The 21,910-nt window shown below is 41.8% G+C and overlaps 1 protein-coding gene across 5 annotated transcripts in view; it reads left to right on the top strand.

Moving 5' to 3' along the window:
* Window positions 1-21,910, top strand: part of MAP3K5 (mitogen-activated protein kinase kinase kinase 5) — a 180,551-nt gene that overhangs the window by 47,938 nt on the left and 110,703 nt on the right. For 3 of the 5 annotated variants that reach the window (XM_023651182.2, XM_023651183.2, XM_070225545.1), the window contains exons 2-3: window positions 8,567-8,706; window positions 20,643-20,666. In XM_023651182.2, coding sequence (XP_023506950.2) covers window positions 8,567-8,706; window positions 20,643-20,666 — 164 coding nt within the window. The remainder of the gene's footprint in view (window positions 1-8,566; window positions 8,707-20,642; window positions 20,667-21,910) is intronic. The other 2 variants (XM_070225547.1, XM_070225546.1) reach the window with 1 other exon arrangement.

Below are 21,910 nucleotides of genomic sequence, written 5' to 3'. Positions count from 1 at the left end.
CCTCCTTTTCTAAGTGCAGTGGCGCTCCGCCTTTTTAAAGCCCAGTTTCTGGAAGTGAAAAATGTCCCTCTGATCACCTGCCTCCCAGGCCTCACTTTTCAGTTAAAAATACAACACCTCAGACTGGTACAAAAACAGACACACAGACCAATGGAATAGAACTGAGAGCCCAGAAACAAAACCACACATTTATGAACAGCTAATCTTCGGCAGAGGAGCCAAGAACATACAATGGAGAAAGAAGAGTCTCTTCAATAAATGGTGTGGGGGAAACTGGACAGCCACATGCAAAAGAATGAAAGTAGACCATTATCTTACACCACACACAAAAATTAACTCAAAGTGGATTAAAGACTTGAAGGTAAGATGTGAAACCAGAAACTCCCAGAAGAAAACATAGGCAGTACACTGTTTAACATCGGTCTTAGAATGATCTTTTTGAATACCATGTCTACTCAGACAAGAGAAGCAAAAGAAAAAATAAACAAATGGAAGTTCATCAGACTAAAGAGCTTCTGCAAGGCAAAGGAAGCCATGATCAAAATGAAAAAAACCCCACCAACTGGGAGAAGATATCTGCAAATCATATATCTGACAAGGGGTTAATCTCCAAAGTATATAAAGAGCTCACACAACTCAAACAAAAACCCAATCAAAAAATGGGCAGAGGATATGAACAGATATTTTTCCGAAGAAGATATACAGATGGCCAACAGACATTTGAAAAGATGTTCAACATCGCTACTAATCAGGGAAATGCAAATCAAAACTACAATGAGACATCACCTCATACCCGTTAGAGTGGCTAAAATCACCAAGACAAAAAAACAGCGAATGTTGGGGAGGATGTGAAGAAAAGGGAACCCCGAGACATTGCTGGTGGGAGTGCAAACTAGTGCACCCACTGAGGAAAACAGTATGGAGATTTCTCCAAAGACTAAAAGTAGAAATACCATATGACCCAGCTATCACACTACTGGGTATCTGCCCAAACAACTTGAAATCAGCAATCCAAAGTAGCATATGCACCCCTATGTTCATTGCAGCACTATTCACAACAGCCAAGACATGGAAACTATCCAAGTGCCCATCGACTGATGATCAGATAAAGAAGATGTGAGATACACACACACACACACACACACACACACACACACACACACAATGGAATACTACATGGCCATAAAAAAGACAAAACCATCCCATTTTCAACAACATGGATGGACCTGAGGGTATTATGTTAAGCAAAATAAGCCAGACAGAGAAAGCCAAACACCATATGATTTCACTCATATGTGGAAGATAAACACAGACACAGAGAACAGTTTAGTGGTTACTAGAGGGGAAAGGGGTTGGAGGGTGGGCATAAGGGGGAAAGGGGCAAGTTTGTATGGAGACTGACAAATAACAGTGTACACCTGAAGTTTCACAATGTTATAAACTATGATGACCTCAACAAAATTTTTTTAAAAAGGAAAAATGAATCAAAATAACCTCTTTTTGGAGACAAACAACAAGAGCAACAACAAAATGCTAGTGTACCCACAGTAATGACTTATAAAATTATTAACAATGACAGAAAACACCTCAGTAATAATCAGACAAGCAAATTAGGGCTGGGCTGGGGACGTTGTGTATGCCTGTGCTTTAGCAATATAAGAATGACTCACGTTTGAGTCACCGTGCATACTTTATTGGAGTTTAGCGATGAGGAAATTGTGGGCCAGAATATACTGTTGACACAGATATGTATCATTACATGTGGTAGGGTTAACCGAATAACGTACAAGACAACACAGTGATACCGGTGAAGCCGAATGAGGAGCAGTTTATAGCAGGAATGGCCACACCACGAGCAATTCCAGACAACGATAGTAGATGATTCTTCTGTCCTTCCTGAACGTTTCGACAGGTCTATCTATACCACGGGAGTTTTGTAGTTTCCCGACGTCGTGTGCCTGCCAGATGTTAGAAGACTGACTTGGGGCCTTTGGGAGACTTAGGTGATGAGTAACACTTTAGTAATTTCCATGTAGTAGACGAGTTGTAAATTCACAATAGAGAAAAACCAGTGGAATGCAGATTGTAGTTCCCCTAAGGATCAGAGGAGAGATGAGCATTTGGGGGTTAGTGTCTGCTCTTGGTGGATCTCTCCTGGTTCACCTAGTGTGAATCCCATTGGGAAGTGACTTAGTTTCCTAGTGAGCTTGTCTGCGTTTTTCTGACCCAGCCCCAGTCCTCTCCCTGGCTGCTTCTCCACCGCCTTGGATGTCCCCGGGCTGCTGTTTCTCGTCTGTTCTTTGAGGGGCTCCACTTTCCAAATCTGCTGCCACCTTGCTGCCTCACCCTCGGAGGATTCCACCATCCATCCCACCAGCACTGGCCTTGGCCTCTGAGCATCGCTTCTTGCGCCTCCCTGGCACCGTCCACCTTCTGCCCTGTGTCGGTGCCTGTCAGTGCGTGTTTCTGTCCCCCAGGAGAAGGCAAAAATCATCTCTCATTAATTCTTTTAACTTTCATTAACAGTAGCAGATAACAGAGAACTTTTTGTATAAGAGGCACTCAGGATGTCTGTGGAATTAAATTGGCACGAATGGGTCGTCTTCAGGATTAATCTGTCGAGACTGGATGGGTGTTCTGTGTGAAAACTTGGGAAACGTCCATTGGTTTGGAATTGTGCAGCACACTGCAGACCACAGTACAAGCCAGATCACCGATGGGTTCTCGTTTGTCATCAGTGATCTGATGCCTGAGGACAGCAATTGAATCGATAAAACGTAGCTAGAGATTAATTTCTTCCTTCAGTTGCTTTTCACAAGCAGCAGCAGCTCTCAGGAGATAGTTAACAGATACGGTATTAGGAAAGAAAAATTAATTTAAAAAAGAAACACAAACACAGACCATGAACCACTGCCAGTGACAACCCAAAATGCAGTTAGGTACCACAGTTTTACGTTATTGACCTAAAAACTTATTATGCTTTAATAAACCCCTGGTAAACCTAATTTTATGCTCCATTTAACATTAACTCAATTGGAACAAGGAAAGAAACTACACCTTAGTGAAAACATAAGAGATTTTTGCGTCTTTGTGCTTGTCAGTGACTGACTTAGTCTTAAATTTTTTAACGTGGCAGTTTTACTCACAATATTACCACAAAAGCTCCATGAGACAGTTATTAAGTACATTTACTCATGAAATACATTATAGGAGTGTATGTTTTGGTCCTCAAACCTATTTTCGCAGCTCACTTGAGTTCTGATCTTTGGAAGCTCCATATCCTGAAAGTCTGGGGTGTGGCTCAGTTAAGAGTTAGGAGCGTGGACTCTCCAGGCAGACTGCCTGAGTTCAAACCCTGGTCCCATCACTTTCTAGCTGATTTTGGGCAGCAAGAAAGCACTGTCTGCCTCTGAGTCCTGAAACAGTAACATTACCTACCACAAAGGGGTATTATGAAGATTAAGTGAGTTAATACTTGAAAAGCACATAGTGCCTGGCACATGGTCATTCCTGAGTCCATGTCTGTGAAAAAAGTGGATAAGCTGTACCTCATATAAATGGGTTTCAAGGCTTGTGGAGTATCAGTTTGTTCAATTTATTATAATTATATCCTTTTTTGCATTTTCAGCATATCTTTGGATCATTTTACAAGGAAGATGGTTTTCACATGTTAATTTTACTTCTTTTGAGAAGATATCCATCTGAGTCAGAAGGTGGCCATTATAAGATAATATTTTCTTTAGTTTGATAATGAAATATTACTGTTTAAAGAATGCTGTATTTCTGGAAGTCCTAGCCACTATAACACAGCAAAATAAAACAAACACAATGACAACAAAACAAAAACCATAAAAGACATATAGTTTGGAAAGGAAGAAATGAAACCATTTCTACTTGCAGATTACCTCACTATTCGTGTAGAAAATCCCAAAGCATGAAGAAAAGAAAAGCTCCTAGAATAAGTGAGTTTAGTAAAGTCTCAGGATATGAGGTCGGTATACAGATATCAAGTGTACTTTTATATACTCATGATGAACAATTGGAATTTGAAATTTTAAAAAGAATACATCTATGATAGCTCCAAAAAATGCAATATTTAGGTATACTTTCAACAAAATATGTGCAGGAACTGTATATTGAAAATTACAAAATACTGATGAAAGAAACCAAAGAACATAAATACATGGAGATGTATGCCATATTCATTAATTGAAAATGTTGAGATGTTTAAGATGTCGGTTCTCCCTAAAATGATCTGTAGATGCAACATAATCCCAGCCAAAATCCTAGGGGGATTTTTTTTTTTTTTTGGTAGCTATCGACTGACTGCTCTCAGCCACCAGTTGATTCTGAAATTTCCGCAGGGAAGCAAATAGAACAACTTAAAAAGCTAAGACAATTTTGAAAACAGAAAAACAGTTGGAGGACCCACACTGCCTGATTTCAGCATCTACCATGAAGCTAGAATAGTCAAAACAATGTAGGTTTGGCAAAAGGCAAACGCACAGATCAATGGAACAGAATAGAAAATCCAAAAATAGACCCACACAAATGTAGCCAGTTAAATTTTTGACAAAGAAGCAGGGGCAGTTAACAGAGAAAGGAGAGTCTTTACAACAAATACGATGCTTGACCCACACCTCACACCATCTACAAAAATTAACTCAGAATGGGTCACAGACCTAAGTGTAAAATGTGAAGCTGTACGACTTCTAGAAAAAAGCACAGGAGAAAACTTTTGTGACCTTGGGTAAGGCAAAGATTTTTTAGATACCACACCTAAAGCACAATCCATAAAAGAGAAAAATTGATAAATAAAAGTTAGAAACTTCTGCTCTTCTTTTTTTTTCCCCCCCTGCTAAGGAAGAGTCACCCTGAGCTAACATCTGTGGCCAATCTTCCTCTTTTTTGTATGTGGGTTGCTGCCACAGCACGGCCACCAATGATTGGTGTAGGTCCGTGCCCGGGAACGGAGCCTGGGCCGCCAAAACGGAGTGTGCTGGACTTAACCACAAGGCCACCAGGCCGGTCCTGAGACGTCTGCTCATCTGAAGACACTGTTAACAAACTAAAAAGACAAGCCACAAGCTGGGAGAAAGTGTTTGCAAGTCACGTATCTGAGGAAGAAAAAAATATCCGGATAATATAAAGAACACGCAAACCTTGACACTAAGAAAACAATCTTAATAATTAAAAATTCAATTGGGCACAAGCTTTGAACATTTTGCCAGACGATGGAGGAGTGAATTTTATTCTATGGAAATTAAAAGATAAATTTAGAAAAGAATACAATCTATTAGAACAGATCACTCATCTGAATCCAAAGTAGAAAAAGTCCATTTTTTCTGAGTTAGGATAGTGTGTATTACGGTATTTTGAAATGATGCAAATAAACGTTTTTAGTGTTCTATACAGAATGCAAGAACAAGTGGGTCTGTTCCTGCTTAGATGTTCAGACCTAACGAATATAATTTGGTTTGTGTGTCCCATTCATTTTACGTGTCTAGTTTCTCTCTTTTCTGAAAGCCTTCTGCAATCTTTCTATTATATTTTGCATCAAATTCCACGAGTCAATTCTCTGGAAATAACCAGTTTTGCCCCCCTTGTCGCTAGTTTAACTTAGCTAGTATTTTTCTTTGCATGTCTCTTGTTTTTCGTCAGCGACTGTTTCATTTGGTTTCTCGCCGACCCGTTTTTCGCTGTCTCTTGATTTTAAAGCCGTGTGAGTGGCAGGCGGCTGGCATCTGTGGCAGGAGGAAACAGTGTGGGTGCAGGAGGCAGATGGGGCCCGTGGGTGGGACGAGGTGACTCAGTTTTCTCATGTGTTGATTTCTGATGTAAAAATGTGAAGGACCCCAAAAGAAAACTGTGTTTGTATAAGAGCCCTTAAGTCATGAAAAAAATATTTTGAAGCTCCTTTGACCTGTCTTCCCTTTGCATCGTCTCCCTAAATCTGCCGTTAGCCTGCATTTCGTCTGATCTATTTCTCCCTCACGGATGGAGAATTCTGGTTGCACATTCTTCAGATGAGGCTGACTCTGCACCAGGCAGCTTCTCAAGACGCTGCATCGTTCTTACGTGTGGCCCTTCAGTTTTATGCTCACTCATACAGTCTTAGTGTTGTTCTTTTTATATTTTGGTGGATTCCTAAATTATGAAGACGTCAACGTTCATAAAGCAAATTGTAAAAAATATAGAAGGCATGAAGAATAAGACTAATTCATAATACTGTTACATAGCTATTATCATGGCTCACATTTTGGTATACAACTTCCCAGACATTTTGTATGCACATACATATATATACATAAAATATGTATGTTATAATATATTTTAATATGTAATATATTTAATATGTAATATATTTAATATATAATATATTTTAATGTATATGCTATACATTATCATGTATATATTATATTTTAATATTTTTTACTTAAGATAGCTTGAATTTACCCCCATTGCTAAATATTCTACGATATATTTTTCAGTGGTTAAATAACATGCCATTATTTGAATTCATCTATTTCTAATCTGTCTACCTAGTCATTTTCCTATTGATGGATATTTAGATGTTTTCCATTTTTATTGTAAAAAATATATTTCGGTTGACATGCAAGTAAATCTGCCGCATTTATAGGACTTTTCTCAGGGTAAGTTTTTAGGAGTGGAGTTTGGGGTAAAAATGTGCATAATTTTGAGGATTTAAGTCTCCTAGCCAGTGTACACTTCCCTGTGATGTGTGAAAGTGTCATTTTTCTGCATCTTCATTGGGCGTTTTGAAATATCTTTGGCCACTTGTTAGGCAAAAAATTGACACTTTATGGTTGACTTAATATGCATTTATCAAAGTGAGATACAGAATATTTTTTCGTATGCTTTTTACCATTTTAGTTAAACTTCTGTGAATTTGCCTGCCTCTGTCCATAGCCTGATTTTGTATTGTCATGTTTTTGGGGTTGCTTGTTTGTTTTGAATTGTCCAATAAGAGATGATTTAAAAAGAGTACCCTTTCATCTGTCACATATTGCACATATTCTTAACACATTAGCATCACCTGCTAAATTTATTGTAAGGTATGTTAGCACTTTCACTTTGATTGTGAGTGGAATCTGTTTCGCCGTTATAATTTCCAAATGCTTATTATGGTTCTAAAGGAAGCTCTTGGTTTTCACAGTAGTTTTGCATCTTGGCACTTTTCTGAATTGCGTTATTACTAGTAATAGTTATTTAGTTGATTGTACTGGGTTTTTTTAGTTGACAACCATAATATCTATAAGCAATGATAATTGTGTATTTTATTTTATAGAGTTACACCTCCTTACTTTTGAAATCTTATTGCATTAGCTCGGATTTTCAGAAAGCCAGCAAGTCGTGGGAGTGCTTAACAGCCCTGTTTTTTTCCTGATTTTTATGGGAATATCTATAAGCACAAAGTTGGCAGTTGTTATGAGATATACATTGTTCTTCCTGTAAAAAAGTGCACTTATATTTAATGAGATAAAATATTTGGGGCATCAGTGGAGATGCTGGTGACTTTTTTCCATTGAGCTACTCTTGTGTTCCCAAAGTAAATCTTAAACCCATGACCTAGTGTTCTCATAGTGTAATGCTTAGTGCATTTTGTTCATTTTTCTTTCTTTTTTTTTTTTTTTAACAGATTGGCACCTGAGCTAACATGTTGCTAATCTTTTTTTTTCCTTCTTCTCTTCTTCTCCCCAAATCCCCCCAGTGCATAGTTGCATATTCTAGTTGTAGGTCCTTCTGGTTGTGGCATGTTGGACACCACCTCAGCATGGCTTGATGAGCTGTGCCATGTCCGCCCCCAGGATCTGAACCAGCAAAACCCTGAGCTGCTAAAGCGGAGCGCGCAAACTTAACCACTCAGCCACAGGGCCGGCCCCGCTTTCATATTTTTGTCTATATATGTAAATGAGTTTGAGACTAATCTGAATTTCATTTCTGTGACATTATTCTCAAATTTTGGTGTCGGGTTTTTACACCCTTGGTGTTAGTCACCTCTGAGCTTTGGAAGAATTAGTATTGTGGTTATATTCTCCTTCTTAGTCATAATGTTCTGTACCTTCGCTTTCTCTTTTTATAGATTATGTTTGCTAGATATTAATTAATTATAAAATACAGCTTTGTATTAATTCATAATCTTACCTATTTGCTTTTTTAAAATCTCATTTTCCATTTATTACTTATTGCTGTTTCCCATGGATCTGCTTCTATACCCTTACTTAGCTTGTTGTAATGTTGAAATGGAACAGAGAGCATTAGCCCCAGCCCTAGCAGATTCTCCTTAGTTTCCAGTAACTATATATATATATATATATATATATATATATATATATATATATATATATATCTTCTCGTTTGAGCAATGCAGGTTTGCTGCCCTTTATAAAGCCGCTTCCGGGTAGAGCTGTGGATTTAAAATTCTGTGGTAACTGGAGAGGGAAAACCCCTCTCATTTCCTCTCTGCATGCTAAGCTGTTGAGAACACAATGTGCTTACTGGGCATTACTCGCGTCCCCTTTGGGGGCTCTGTTTGTGTCTGCAGACGTCGCCGTGGTGGAGATGAGCGACGCCTTCCGGCAGCCGTCCTTGTTCTACCACCTCGGGGTGAGGGAGAGCTGCAGTATGGCCAGCAACATCATCCTCTACTGCGACACCAACTCAGACTCCCTGCAGTCGCTCAAGGTACCGCACTTCTTGACCCAGTCCTTCTTGAGCCCCCCGAGTTGGAGGGCCGTCCCTGTCATCCAAATCAATTTAAGTAGCTTGTGTTGGTGAAAGGATGTTTTTGTCAGTGCGGTAATTAATTATGCAACAATTAGTAGCCAAGTTTTGAAGTTTCTCTGGAATTCAGTGTGGAAACTTGACCAGCTGATGTGGCCAGCCCCGCAGGTTGGCAGTGGGGCTGGTCTGTGAATGACCGCTGAATGGGGACTGCGCCTGGCTGCAGGGCCGGCTGGAACTTCCACAGCTCAGAACCCCATGACCATTTCGAGATTCTCCTAAGGCCTGAGGGAAAAAAAGGAAAGAAATCTGATGATACACAGGTAGGAGAAAAATGAGTTGAGTTCTGAGCTGCAGTTAGAGTTGCAGCTGAGGAGGCTGCATAGGAAGTCGTTGGTGCACACGGTGGGGGGAGGAGGGGAGATTGCCTGGGGGGCGGCCAGGCCTCGTGCTGTCAGCATCGGGGGTTTCATAGGACACACCTGTCTCAACTGGAACTGTGCTTCTGCTGAAACTACTACGAGCAGAAATTCTCTGAGGGTTACCAGAAAATTGCCATCCTCTTTCACTGGGATATGATTTCAATTAAGATCGGAAAGGGGGAATAAAAACTTACGTATTTGTCTACAAAATTCAGTGTCCGTTGTCATTCTCTCCGTTATGGGGACCTAATGATAGGAGGGTATGTCTTCCATCCAAAAAGATTGCCTGAAAGGCCCCTGCAAGGCCGAGTGATTTACACCGTGGGATGCTGTGGACAGCGCCTAACAGTTCAGTGAAGCTCTTGCTGGGCCTGGTGTCGTCCGTTTCCTTTGTGAAACTTCCAGCTCGCTCTGCGGCTGTGTACCTTTTCTCAGCTGTATCTGCCAGTTCTCAAATTAAAGCCAGCCTGGCAAGCTGAAGCCCTAAAACCCAGAGCCGCACTTCTGATGGCCTCGTAATCGTTATGTGAAGATCTCTAACCCCAAATCCATGCAAAAAAAGTGTAGTAGCATTTTGCTTTTATCTGAGTATCTAAAGCTTGTATGGCCTTCTCTGAAAAAGCTGCAGTTTAATTTAGTAAATACATTTGCTGCATGCCAGGCGTTGTGCTGGGCCTGGATTGACTATCCCTTTCCAGAATACTCTGATATAGTCCTAAGAGATTTTCATCTACTCTGCCCAAATCTCTTTTTTACCTGGAGCAATTCTTGAAGAAACCCCTGCTTAATTTTACCCCAGATTTACCCCTTTAATTACTGTATCATAAAGATTCATGATGGTATAGTTTTAATTAAGCATTTTGATTTGCTACTGTTTACAACATACATTAGCAGTTGATGAAGGAGCGATATTATTTTATTTATTCTTTTGATTCTATTATTTTATTTCTTTGCCTTAAGTTTATTTCAAGCAGGCAGTGTTGTGTTGGACATTTTTCACTCTACACTACTTTTGTTCTTTCCCTGCTGGTATCTGGCAGTTTAATTTTATGGCTATTCCTTCCTAGGGAAATTTTTTTAAAATGAATTAAAATTACATTTGAGAGAAACAGATAAAGCTAATCTTATCATAAATTTGTATGGGACAAATAAACTGGCTTATTGCTTCCAGGCAGCCTTTGTATGCAAGTGTTATTGGTATTTGAATAAACTAGTTCTTTAAAAAAGCTAGTCTATCTAAAATATACTCATTTATCTTGTGCATAATAGCAGCTTGTCGCTGAGCACTGACTGTGTACTGGGTACTGAGTACTCTCCTACGTACAGTTTCACGTTCAATTCCTAGAACGTCCCTGGGAGGTATATATTCCATCACCGTTTTATAGAATTGCAAACCGAGGCTCAAACACCTTCAGCCGTTTGCCCAGGGTGGTATAGCTGGTAAAATTTGGGACCAGGTCTGCCTGCCTCCACAGCCCGTCCCCTTCCCCACTAGACTCTATCCCGGTTCCTTCTAGTTGGGAGGGCATCGGACGTTCCTGCTAAGTGTCTTCATCTAGAAAACCCATCAACTCTGTCTCCTGCGTTCTTCCATGCAGCATCCATCCTTTTCTCTTCCTCCTTCCGTTAACTTCAGCTTTTGCCATTTTCTTATTTTGCTTTTTCCCAGCCCTCATATGTGTCTGGCTGCAGAGGACAAAGGTCTCTGAAATGGAAAAGGTTTCCTCGGAGCCCTAGAAATTCCTCCGGTCCTCTGCTACTGAGGAAAGTCTGTGTGTGTGTGTGTGTGTGTGTGTGTGTGTGTGTGTGTATGTGTATGTGTATTTTTAATTTCGTTTATTTCTGTTGTAGGTAGTTATGTATGTAGCTGTTATCCCTGCCACCTACCAACAGAAAGGAGCACTGCTCTGAAATAAGGCAGAATAAGAGATATTTATTAATAATATATTGTGTATGGATTAGCCAAATAAAATAAAAGTGAAATGCGTGCCTGTTTTCACAGGGCAGAGACAGATGGGAACGCCCTTCTTGTCGTATAGCCAGCTCCACGTCGGTCGATCCTCTGGACATTTAGGAAGTACACCTGCACATGTTTTATTCTCACCTGCTGCTCTTTGTTAAGAGAGCGGTTTCTCTTTGGCAGCAAGTTCTCAGGAAGAAATCACAGGAAAAATTTTTTGAAGTTTAAGCTCCTGAAAAATAATTGATAGGAACCATAAAAGTACCTAAAACCCAGGTCGAGTTTTCATATGAAAAGGTATTTGGAGTATATTCAAATCATGTGCTTGAAAAAAGATTTGTATCCATTTTAAATCATAAGTACTATCTTAATTGTAGTAAGAATGAAATATTTGATTGTTTTTCAATAAAAGATCATCATTGCATTTCGAGAAAGGGAGATTGATAGACACTCTTTTTATTTTCCTTAGTATTTTGTCAACACGATTTTCTTGAAATAAATATCAAGAGAACTTCTTATGTGCCTATTGATGGGGCTCTGCTAAGATTGACATTTGCTTGGAAATAAGAAATTGCTCTAACAGCTGTTTTCTGATTTACTTCATGCATTGTAGAAATCTTCAGACCCCCTGGAGTCCCTCAGTAAATGGGAGAGTGAGTCTGGACACCACGGGCCTGTGAGCTGTGGGTCAGATACGTGATATATGTCTGCCATCAGATGGGGTTTGGGAGAAATGAATGGCTGTTGTGTAATGTCAGGAGGTTGTTTCGATGAACCATTTCTTCTGTCTCCAGAAATCCCTTTATGGCAGTAGCTCTCAGCTCTAGTTCTGGGGCTTCCCTCTCCCTTTGCTCCCTCTCTTCCTTCTAGGCCACCCCCCAACTCACTTTAAACAATACCTCTTAGGAACACAAAGCAAAACGAAACAAAGAAATACCCCTGCACGCCGCCAGACAGCCCACAGGTCGAAGCCCCTGTAATTCCAGTGGGAAACGTCTGCGTTGCCCTGGGGGAGCGTGGGCGTTCCCTTTGAAGAGCAGTTTGGCCACATCTAATCATACGCTGTGAGCATATCACCAGACTAACAGTTCTGGCTCTGGGAGTGTGCTGCCAAAAAGTCTGTGGCGTGCATAAGGAGGAATAATCAAGATGTTTACGTTAACGTTGTTTGTCATGACCCCTCCCGCAGGAGCTGGTAAATATCTATCAAGAGGAGAATGAATACATACCTTCTGGAATAGTCACTTAATGGAATATTATAGAGACTTAAAGTGAGTTTACAAGAGCTTTATGTGTCACTATCGATATATCTCAAAAGCAGTGTGGAGGGAAAAGCAAATTACAGAGCATGTGTACAGTGACACACCATCTGTACCCGATGTAATCACATGCAAGATGATGCTTTTGTGCACATCTGTGCTGTAGAAGGATGGAGGTGTGCACAGGAATTGTGAACAACACATTCAGAATAGGAGTAGAATAGAATGCGGAGGGAAAACAAGAGTCTTCAACTAATCTGGAATATGATATTTCTAAGTCTAGGTGGTATATACATGGGCGTCTGATAATTTTTATACTTTTAATCTACTTGAAGTATTTCATAATTAACCTTTTTTTTTTAATGAAAAAGGTTGCTATTGTCTGTTATTTTCTGTATCCATCAGAATAATTTATGTATATTTTTGGCATTTGAGTCCTAAAATACTTGTTAGTTTCTTTTCCCTAACAATCCAGCTGTGGTTGGACAGCCTCACATACATTGTGTCTTTCTTTCTGCACGAAGATTGGCTTTATTCCCACTTTATCCTTACAGAATAAAGGTTTCTATAGAGGCTGCACGTCAGTCAGTGGTGACACAGCTTGTATTAAAACGTAATGATTATGTGAGATTATTCCTTGCTCGAGAAATTTAGCTGTATTCTTCTCCTTAACCATTGCTTGAAAAGTAACAGATGGGGTTTTCCCTGGTGGATGTTCTCCTCAGCGGCCTGTTTGCATGCTTGCTTCTTCGCTGTCCCACTGAGTATGGTACAGACGGATGTGGGAGCTGAAACACTTACTCTGCCTCAGCACCTCTGGTATCTTCTAGGTCGGGATCCCACTAGCATGAAAACCTATGTGCATAAATCAAAGTTTGTAACACCGTTATTAAATTAGCCCTTTAAAAAAACCAGCAATTTTTAGCAGTATCGTGGTTCCTCAAAAACTTAAAAATAGGAGCCAGCCCATGGCATAGTGGTTGAATCTGGCATGCTCTGCTTCAGCAGCCCGGGTTCAGACCCCAGGCACGGACCTATACCACTCATCCTCACCAAAAAATAAATAAATAGATTTACCACATGATCCAGCAATTCCACTTCTGTATATATACCTAGAAGAATTGAAAGCAGAGTCTCAAAGAGCTATGTGTACACTTCGTGCTTAGGGCTGCATTGTTCACAATAGCCAAGAGGTGGAAGCAACCTAAGTGTCCATCAGTGGATGAATAGAGAAACAAAATATGGTCTGTACGTATAGTGGAATATTATTCAGCCTTAAAAAGGGAGGAAATTCTGGCACAGGCTACGACATGGATGAGCCCTGAGAACTGCGTAGTCGCCCATTCAGGCAGTTCCACAGTGCACAGACCCGAGACCTTCAGTCTGCAGGTGCAGAGGGACCCCGTCTCCTTGGGAGCTGAGGAGTGTGACGCTGGACTTCAGGTCTGTTTTTCCGGTACTCGTTCATGTCCTTCATGAACTTCAAGCAAATGGTCATAGTTTTGAAAAGAGTAGTGATGTCCGTATTGTAAATTCTGATGATTGTATCAGTTTCTAGTAAGTTGGTGAGGACATCGAGGTAATTTTTGTTATAAATACCTCAAACTTAAATATTTGGTGAATCTCTTGATTCCAGAGTGTTCTTAAACCCATCGAAACTTTACGGTTTTTTGCTCTTACACCACTCCTTCCTTTTCTTCATTTTACCTCCCTTACCAAGGTAAATGGCTCAGATGAATTTAGTTTTAGATTGAATTGAATATGGAGTAAAAATTTCTATTTTTCCCAAGGTTTATGGTTCTTTTAGTGTAACAATTAATTTTTACTATGTTCTTTTCAGCACTTTAAAGTAACACCTGGCTTAGTCAGTGGTACAAAGTGCAGAGTCGGGGTAGGGAAAAAGTCACCTGAAATCCCGATCCTATGAAGCATGTCAGGAGTGAGCCAGAAGCCTGGCCCGCCCTTTGTGGCGCTGTCTCTGGACTTTCCTGCCCGCGTCTGCCTTCCGTGACCCGAGCTGCTGTCAGGGGCTCTGTGCTCCCCTCTGCTCAGCAAAGCTGTCACATACACTTCTTCTTTCATGGAAGGATTTTTCTTTCTGTTGAGAGAAGAAACTGTCGTGTTTTCTTCTTTTACTTATTTCAGAGATGATCCACCTTTTATCTGAGCTGTAATCGTTCCAAGTCAAACTGGGGAAGGACAGAGGTAGTTAGGGGAGGAGCAGATAATACGTGTGAGCTCTGCTTCATCAAGATTTTCCCTGCCCATCTTGAGCTGACAAACTAGAAGAAGGATTTATTTGGAGGAGTTGATTTCCTGGTTGTAGGAGCTATCCCTGAGGTTTGGGAGAGGGCTCGAGACTGGAGAATCCAGTTTTCTTGGTGCCGGTTAGCACTCTTACGTCTTGTAAGGAATTATCTATGTCCCCGTTGCAGTGTGCCCTCGCTCTGCTCCCTGATTCCACCTGTGCCCTCCCCGCCCCCACCCGCCGTTTCCAGTGTCTTATTGCCATTTTGTTGAAGGGAAGGAAATCCGTGCTGTGCTGTGGGTGGAAGACACCGTCACATCCCTGGGCTGGCACCAGGTGTTGGCTTCGTTTGCTGTGGCTCCATCACAGGCCCCCCAGGGTGACACCTTAAAGGGCAAGGAGGATCCCTCTGCACATGGAAGATGTGAGCCCAAGGGCCTCCTGACTCCCGCCCAAACGGGGCAAGACCGCCCAGATTCTGTCCCCTTTGTTCCTTATGAATGAATGATTCTTCCCGCGGAAGTGGATTTTGTGGCGCTCCAGCCTCTCATGCTGTTTGGGTCCTTTTAGAACACCTCCTTGAAGTTTGCATATGAAATGTAATTTACTGTACAGAAACTCACTATACCTGTAGCTTTTCAACAATACGGGTTTTTAAAAAAGAAATACCTGAGCCCAGCCCAGTGGCCAAGGGGTTAAAGTTCTGCATGCTCCACTTTGGCAGCCTGGGTTCACAGGTTCCGCTGTGGACCTACTCTACTCACCAGCCACACTGTGGAGGTGTCCTACATACAAAAAAATGTAGGAGGATTGGCACAGATGTTAGCTCAGGGCTGGTCTTCCTCAAGCAGAAAAAGAGGAGGATTGGCAGTGGGTGTTAGTTCAGGGTGAATCTTCCTCAGCCAAAAAAAGAGAAAGAAAGAAATACCTGCCCTTGGATAATGTGGTCCCACAAGGCATTGCTGAAAGAAACAGCTGGTGTCAAAAAAGAGGAAGTTAATTATAATAATAGCAGCACATTATCAGGAGAGGTTCTTGTTGAGAAGCTGTTTCAGATGCTGTGTGTATAAAATGTCACTCACGAGCATCGCAGCCCAGTTTGAAGACATGTATCTGCTGACAGGAGAGTCCCACTGAGATATATTTATTTAAACATGAAACAAAATTACAAGGGAAGGAGGAGAAAGTCTAGAATTTCTTTTAGGATTAGTCTCCAGCTTTGGTGTAATTTAACCTGGCTTTTGGTACAGGTGGTTTTAATTGACCGTTGCCCACATCAAGAGAAGGAGGTGTTCTTACCCCTGAACACAAGACAACACGGGTACAAAAGGTCTCTACATCTGGTAATACAGGAATTGAGTTGGGGTGGTTTGCTTGGGTGACATTAATACTCATATCGTGTATGGCTTGAAAACGCTTAAAGTGCTTTTGTAAATTTATTTAATTTGTCTTTAAAGACAGCCCAGTGACAGAGACAAGGTAGGTACTTACTCTATAGATTGGACAGACAGAAGGTATCTTTACAGATGAGAAATACACCCAGAGAGATGCAGTGACCTAGGGGCACACACAGCTAAGTGTCGGGGCAGGGCCCACTCACGTATTCTTTGATTTGTCATCAGGGACGTTTCCCTCTAAGTCTGTCTACAGATTTCATGTGTCCTGTAAAAGTATGACATTCTAGGTTTTTGTTAGATTGTCGAGTTGTTTTTTTTAAACTTGAACTTTCAAGCATTGCATGTAAGCACAAGTGGAATTAGCTTCCCAGCTTTAAAGACGGGCCGGTTCCGAGGCACCCGTGTTGGAGTGGGCTTCCTGAGCCTCTTGGCTTTCTTTTAGCAGGAGGGTAAAGGTGAGTCCACCTTCTCAGTGAGGCTGAGAGTGTTCCCAAGAGCCCGGCTGATGTTTCCTCATTTCGCTTTGAAGCACTGATATTAGGTAAAGAGGCTAGAGCTGGGGCGTACAAGAAATATCCTTCTTTTTCCCAGCTGCAGTGGAAAACTCGCCAAGTCCCACTGGGACCGAAAGAGGGATTGGACGGGAAGACCCAGCAGGTCATCAGGGGACCGTGCTCTTCTTTCCCTGGCCAGAAACTGCCAGCTGCTGTGGTCATTTCAGGAAACTGAGGCCCTGGTGGCTGAGTTCCGCTTCTCCTGCCCTGAGTCGATTGACTTGACAGCCCCACACCAGCTGTTCCCACTTCCTTCCCCTGGCTGTAATCACCCAAATTTTAGGCACAAACACTTTTCAATTTTGGAGATACTCCGTTCATTTATCCTTAAAATGACCCCTTCAAAATGATATTGTCCCAAATAGCTATCAAAAGTTGTCTCTGCCCTCCCTTGGGAAGAGACTAGACAGATGGTCTCTTTTTTCTTGCTTCCCTGGTTGGTTCAAAGGGTACTGAAATATTGAAAAAATGTTTTTTGGATGTTTCTGGTACATCTGGGGACCAGAAGCCCCCTGAAGGCTCCAGACAAGTGTGAGGTTGTAGTGGAGGAAGGTGTCTTCAGAAACTTCTCACTGGAGTTCATGTTGGTTTTTATCTTTTTATTTCTGGGCACTTTACATGAGAGGTTTCCATGAAGGGATGTGAAATATGGCAGTTGTATCTTAATTTTTTTCCCCTTCCTCCTTTTTTACTATCCCACCTCAGTAGTTAGATGTCTGTCAAGGTCCTGTTTGCTCTTTATGTGTGCTGAGTTTAAATGCAAATAGTCCCTTTTTTGTTTAAAGTTGATGCCTCATTTAAGGTTATGTCATAAACTGAGTATACTGTCTCTCCTTCAAGAGGACAATTTGTATCCACTTAGCTTCTATGCAACTGTAAGAATTCAGTAGCTTGCTGTAGGGGTGATTTTAATATAGTTCCATAATGCAGGCGTCACCTGGAATGAAAGATTACGTTGAGGAGCCGTTCTTCAGGACGACGGAGCCCGTTGGCTGTAAGCCAGCAGCAGCAGCAGTGCTCACTACAGCTCCCTTTCCTACCACTTCCATTTCTGTGCCTGGTCACAAAAGAGAGATGATGGCCGAGGAGCTGCCATGCTGGGCATGGGGGCATCTCTCCTCCCAGTGGCACAAGGACAATTCTGACTCTGATGGGCCTTTAGTCAAAAGCAGATGGTAGAATACAGAATTGGAAGAGACCAGCAATTGCTCAATCCAGCCTCTTTCGTGTGACATTAGAGAGAGAGGAGATGGCACATGGCTGGCCAGAGCAGAGCCAAACTTAACGTTTGTCTACCCTAATTCATAGTTCCGTATTTTATACATTCGTTAACTTACTCATCTATTCATGCTTTTATTGAGTAGCTACTATTTGCCATGCCATTTACTAGGCAATCAGTGGGGATACAAATATGAACAAAATATGGGCCTTCCATCCAAGGAGCTCCTGATGTAGGGTGGAGAATCATGAGGAAACATTTGCAGTGCAGTCCACGCAGCGCTGTCACAGACATCTGCACGAGGGTTAATGATGGCAAAAATAAGGACGTACGAGGATGCTGTGTGGTGCAAGGTGAATAGACGGGCTTTTCCTTGTTGCTTAGAAGGAAGAGCGAAGGATATTCCTATCAACAGAGAGCAGTGTCTGAAAGGGTGTGGCTTGCTGCTTCGGAGAGAGGCCACGTAAATCAAGTTGGGAAAATTCTGCATGGCGTGTTCCTGGCTTTGTGATTATCTGACATTTTCCCACAAGGTTTTCATGAAGCATTGTGTGAGTGTGTGTGTGTGCATGAGAGTGTGTGTGTGAGGCGCATCAGCCCCTGTGAGATGCCTGTGTGAAGGCCCCGTTCGAGCCCCCCCACAGTGTCACTCCTCTGTCGTGATTGCCCTTCCGCCAGGAGCCCCCATTGTGCAGGCCCTTTTTTTGACGTCCCTGGACGTTTGCAGTAGCCACCTAAATGCTTTTGCCCTCCAGGACTAAATACCACCAGCTAAGTAGAGCTTTTAAAAGGTTAACAGATTGGCCTTGTATTTATTTGTCTTTCTTAGGTAAGACATTCACCTGATAGAAAAGTTTTAAAGTGTGAAAGGCCATCGAGTGAAAAGCCACTCTCCGGTCCCGTCCTGTCCCCCAGCTATCTCCCTCTCCATTAGCAACACTGTCTTTTTATATCTTTAGACTATAGGGTGTTATTAGTTTCTTTATATCCTATATGCAAATGTACAAATTAGAATTTTCTTTTGTACATAAATAGGAGCATGGGGTAAAACCCATCCTGTGCTCTGCCTTCTCTCACTTAGCGGCATCTTGGAGCTCTGTCCATGTCACTACACAGAGAGCTTCCTTGTTCTCTGTCCGGCTGTGCTGTGTCCGGCATGTGGAGTTTATAGTTTGTGTCCTGGTGGACAGACGTACGCTGTCCCAGCCTCTGCTGTTACGAACAGTGTCCAGTTGTGCTGATGCTTCTTTGTGGGGAGCACCCACCTTCACAGACGCCTGGACCGCCAAACGCCCCTTCTTCAATAAGCCTCCAGATGACTCTCTAATCTTAGTATCAGTATGTGCCAAGATGAGCTTTCTGCTTTAGTGCAATGATTCGATTCAAGATCTTTTTCAAATACCTCTTGAACTCTCTCTTCGGTGCTTCTCCCAGCGGGCTGTCCTCTTTAGTCCCCATGAGAGTATTTGTTGTTCCCTAAATGGGCCTTTGCTGTTCCTAGAACTCTGGCCTGGACCCCTCCCAGCTCTTCCTTTGGAGGATGTGTCTGTCCTCCTTGGCTCATCCAGTTCCACCTTCTGCTGATCTTCACAAACTTCTCAATCTCCAGTAACATCTCCTTTCTCTTAGAGGGCCCAGCCCTTGCTGTCGTGGCATGTGTGCGCGTACATGCATGTGCGTTCAGGCTAAGAATGCTTCTTTTTCCGTGTGTGTGTGTGTCTTTTGTCATCTGCAAGATTGTGAGGTATTGAAGGGTCTCTTTTAGTATTTTAAGTACATCTTTATGGCTCTCAAAATTACTCGTCACAGTTCCTTCCTCTCTAGATTTCTGTTTACTCATCTGTCACATCCTACATACTGCCCTAAGCCAAGGCTATCCTTGGTTCCCCTTGACCCTGTCAATCCTGGGATGAAGAATGGGCCGTCGGCTGGGCGTCGCATCACCCCGCACTTACCTGCCAGATCTTGCTCCTCTTCTGAGCCAGATGGACCCTCCTGGAGGCTCCACGAATGCATTACGTTTCCTGTTTCCGTGACAACATACATGCCATCTTGTCCAATACACCATCCCATTTCTATTTTCCAAAATCATGACCCCCAACCCCGTCAGTGGAGCCTTTATAGCACAGGCTTTTCTCTGTTGTCTCTTCCATGTCTCTCGTCACTTTCCTGTGTAGGAATAGTAATGATGACAGCCAGCTTTATTGAGAGCTTTCTCTGCGCCTGACACTGTGTAGCTGTGTTGTTTGCAAGACTTCATTTAGTCCTCACGACCTAGAAGACGGGGACACTGCCTGCAGTGTATTTATCACATTCCACGTCTTATTGAACAACAGATAAACAGTGTTTATGACTCTTTACTGTCAGGTGTCCTGTCATCTGTGTGTGGATTGCCCCCTGTGATGCATAGCCAGTACCCTTTATTTCCAGCTGCCCAGGAGGCACATGCTGCCTGGTCCCCTCCCAGGGCACCAGTGAGGCTGTACTTAGGGAAAGCAAGCTGGTTTTACCCTTTTCCAAAAGATTGGGGCTGGTAAGATAAGCTGCACATGCATATTCTGCAGAAATGTTTAGATTATTCAGGTTTGGGTTTTACATGTTTGTGCTGTTTTCCTTAAACTGTATATGATACTTTTGTGCTTTCCTGTCTCCTCCATCAGACTGTAAACTTCTCAGATGCAGAAATTTATTCTACACTTCCTGAAATTTCTGACTGCTAATAATAAAGGATAAAATTGTTAATACAAATTTTCTACTTAGAATAGTTCCGTTAATTACTGGAATGACTTAATTTTGTATTAACTTCTGCCTTACTTTTTTCTTTTCTCTTGTTTTCAGGAAATCATTTTCCAGAAGAATACTGTGAGTATTTTACTTAACCTTTCCAGAAAGTTTTTTTTATCTTTTCTTTTCCATCAGCAAATCTCTGGGTTTTTAAAATCTCCACAAATTATTAATTTTTGTCTGTTTTTCCTCTTTAGAGTTTCTGACATATCAATATAAATATGGGTTATTGTATCTAAATATTCCTTTATAGTGAAAGTTTATAATATTGGGAGATGACACGGATACTGTTTTTTTCTGTATGTAATTATGTTTTGGAAAAAACTTTTCCATAGTAGATCCAGTTTTGTGTCATTATGAGTGGCCCTAAAGTAACATACACACACAGGTGCACACAGATGTGTATGTATGTGTGTGTATGTGTATCTATACGTAAGTAGATACCTGTATCTATATGTATATATTGTGTCTGTACACTGTGTGTCTGTGTATACACTATATATATGCAGATTATAGATATACACACACAGAGAGACGTGTGTAAACATATCTCTATCTCTCTCTACTGAGATTGATTTAAGTTCCTAAGTCTTGTAGTTTGCCTTTGAGGCCACAATACAGAATTCCTGCCCTTCACACAGAATTAAACAGAAGTTGAAAAGTGATAAACATAAACTTAAAATTTTAAAGATGCATGAAGAAAAATTACATAGTAGAATCAGCCTTGTTATGCCAAAGGTTGTATTTTTCATTTGGGAAAGTAGGCCAGCGCTTACAACCTTAAAGAATGTGTCTCTGTCACTTAGAGTGGAAATAACATCCTCGATAAAGCCCTGCATGTGATTGCATTTCAGATGGTAGGCTTGTAAGTACAATTAGGTCAGAAATTTTGAAACTTACGGCTAAGATTTCACCAGGTCCGAGACTCAGGGCAGCAGAGGTAATGTTGCCCTTATAAATTCATCCTTCACGTCCGTTCAGGAAGTGAGCAGTTGTGGCTTCATGCATCAGTTCAGTGTAGCAGATTTTATCAAAGGAATATTGATCAGACACGTCTGGGAGCCGGGCTCTGGGCTTGGTGCCATGAGGGATTCGCCTGGAGGTTGAAAGTGGAAGCAGCCACATTCGTAACTGTCCGCTGAGAAGACAAGTGAGAAGGGCCAGAGTCTAGTTGGGGGAGAGAGTAACCAAATAAACAAACAGACAAATTAGAAAGTTCCCAGAGGCGACGTGCTGAAGAGAGGGTGGCCGTGATGTCCAGTGGTCACAGAGGGTCTTTCAGAGGAGGCGGCGTCTTCTGAGACCTGACTGGCAGGAAAGAG

The sequence above is a fragment of the Equus caballus genome, chromosome 10 (assembly GCF_041296265.1).
Source record: "Equus caballus isolate H_3958 breed thoroughbred chromosome 10, TB-T2T, whole genome shotgun sequence".
NCBI lineage: Eukaryota > Metazoa > Chordata > Mammalia > Perissodactyla > Equidae > Equus > Equus caballus.
Note: the sequence above shows the minus strand (reverse complement) of the source record. Positions and strands in the feature narration are given on the sequence as shown.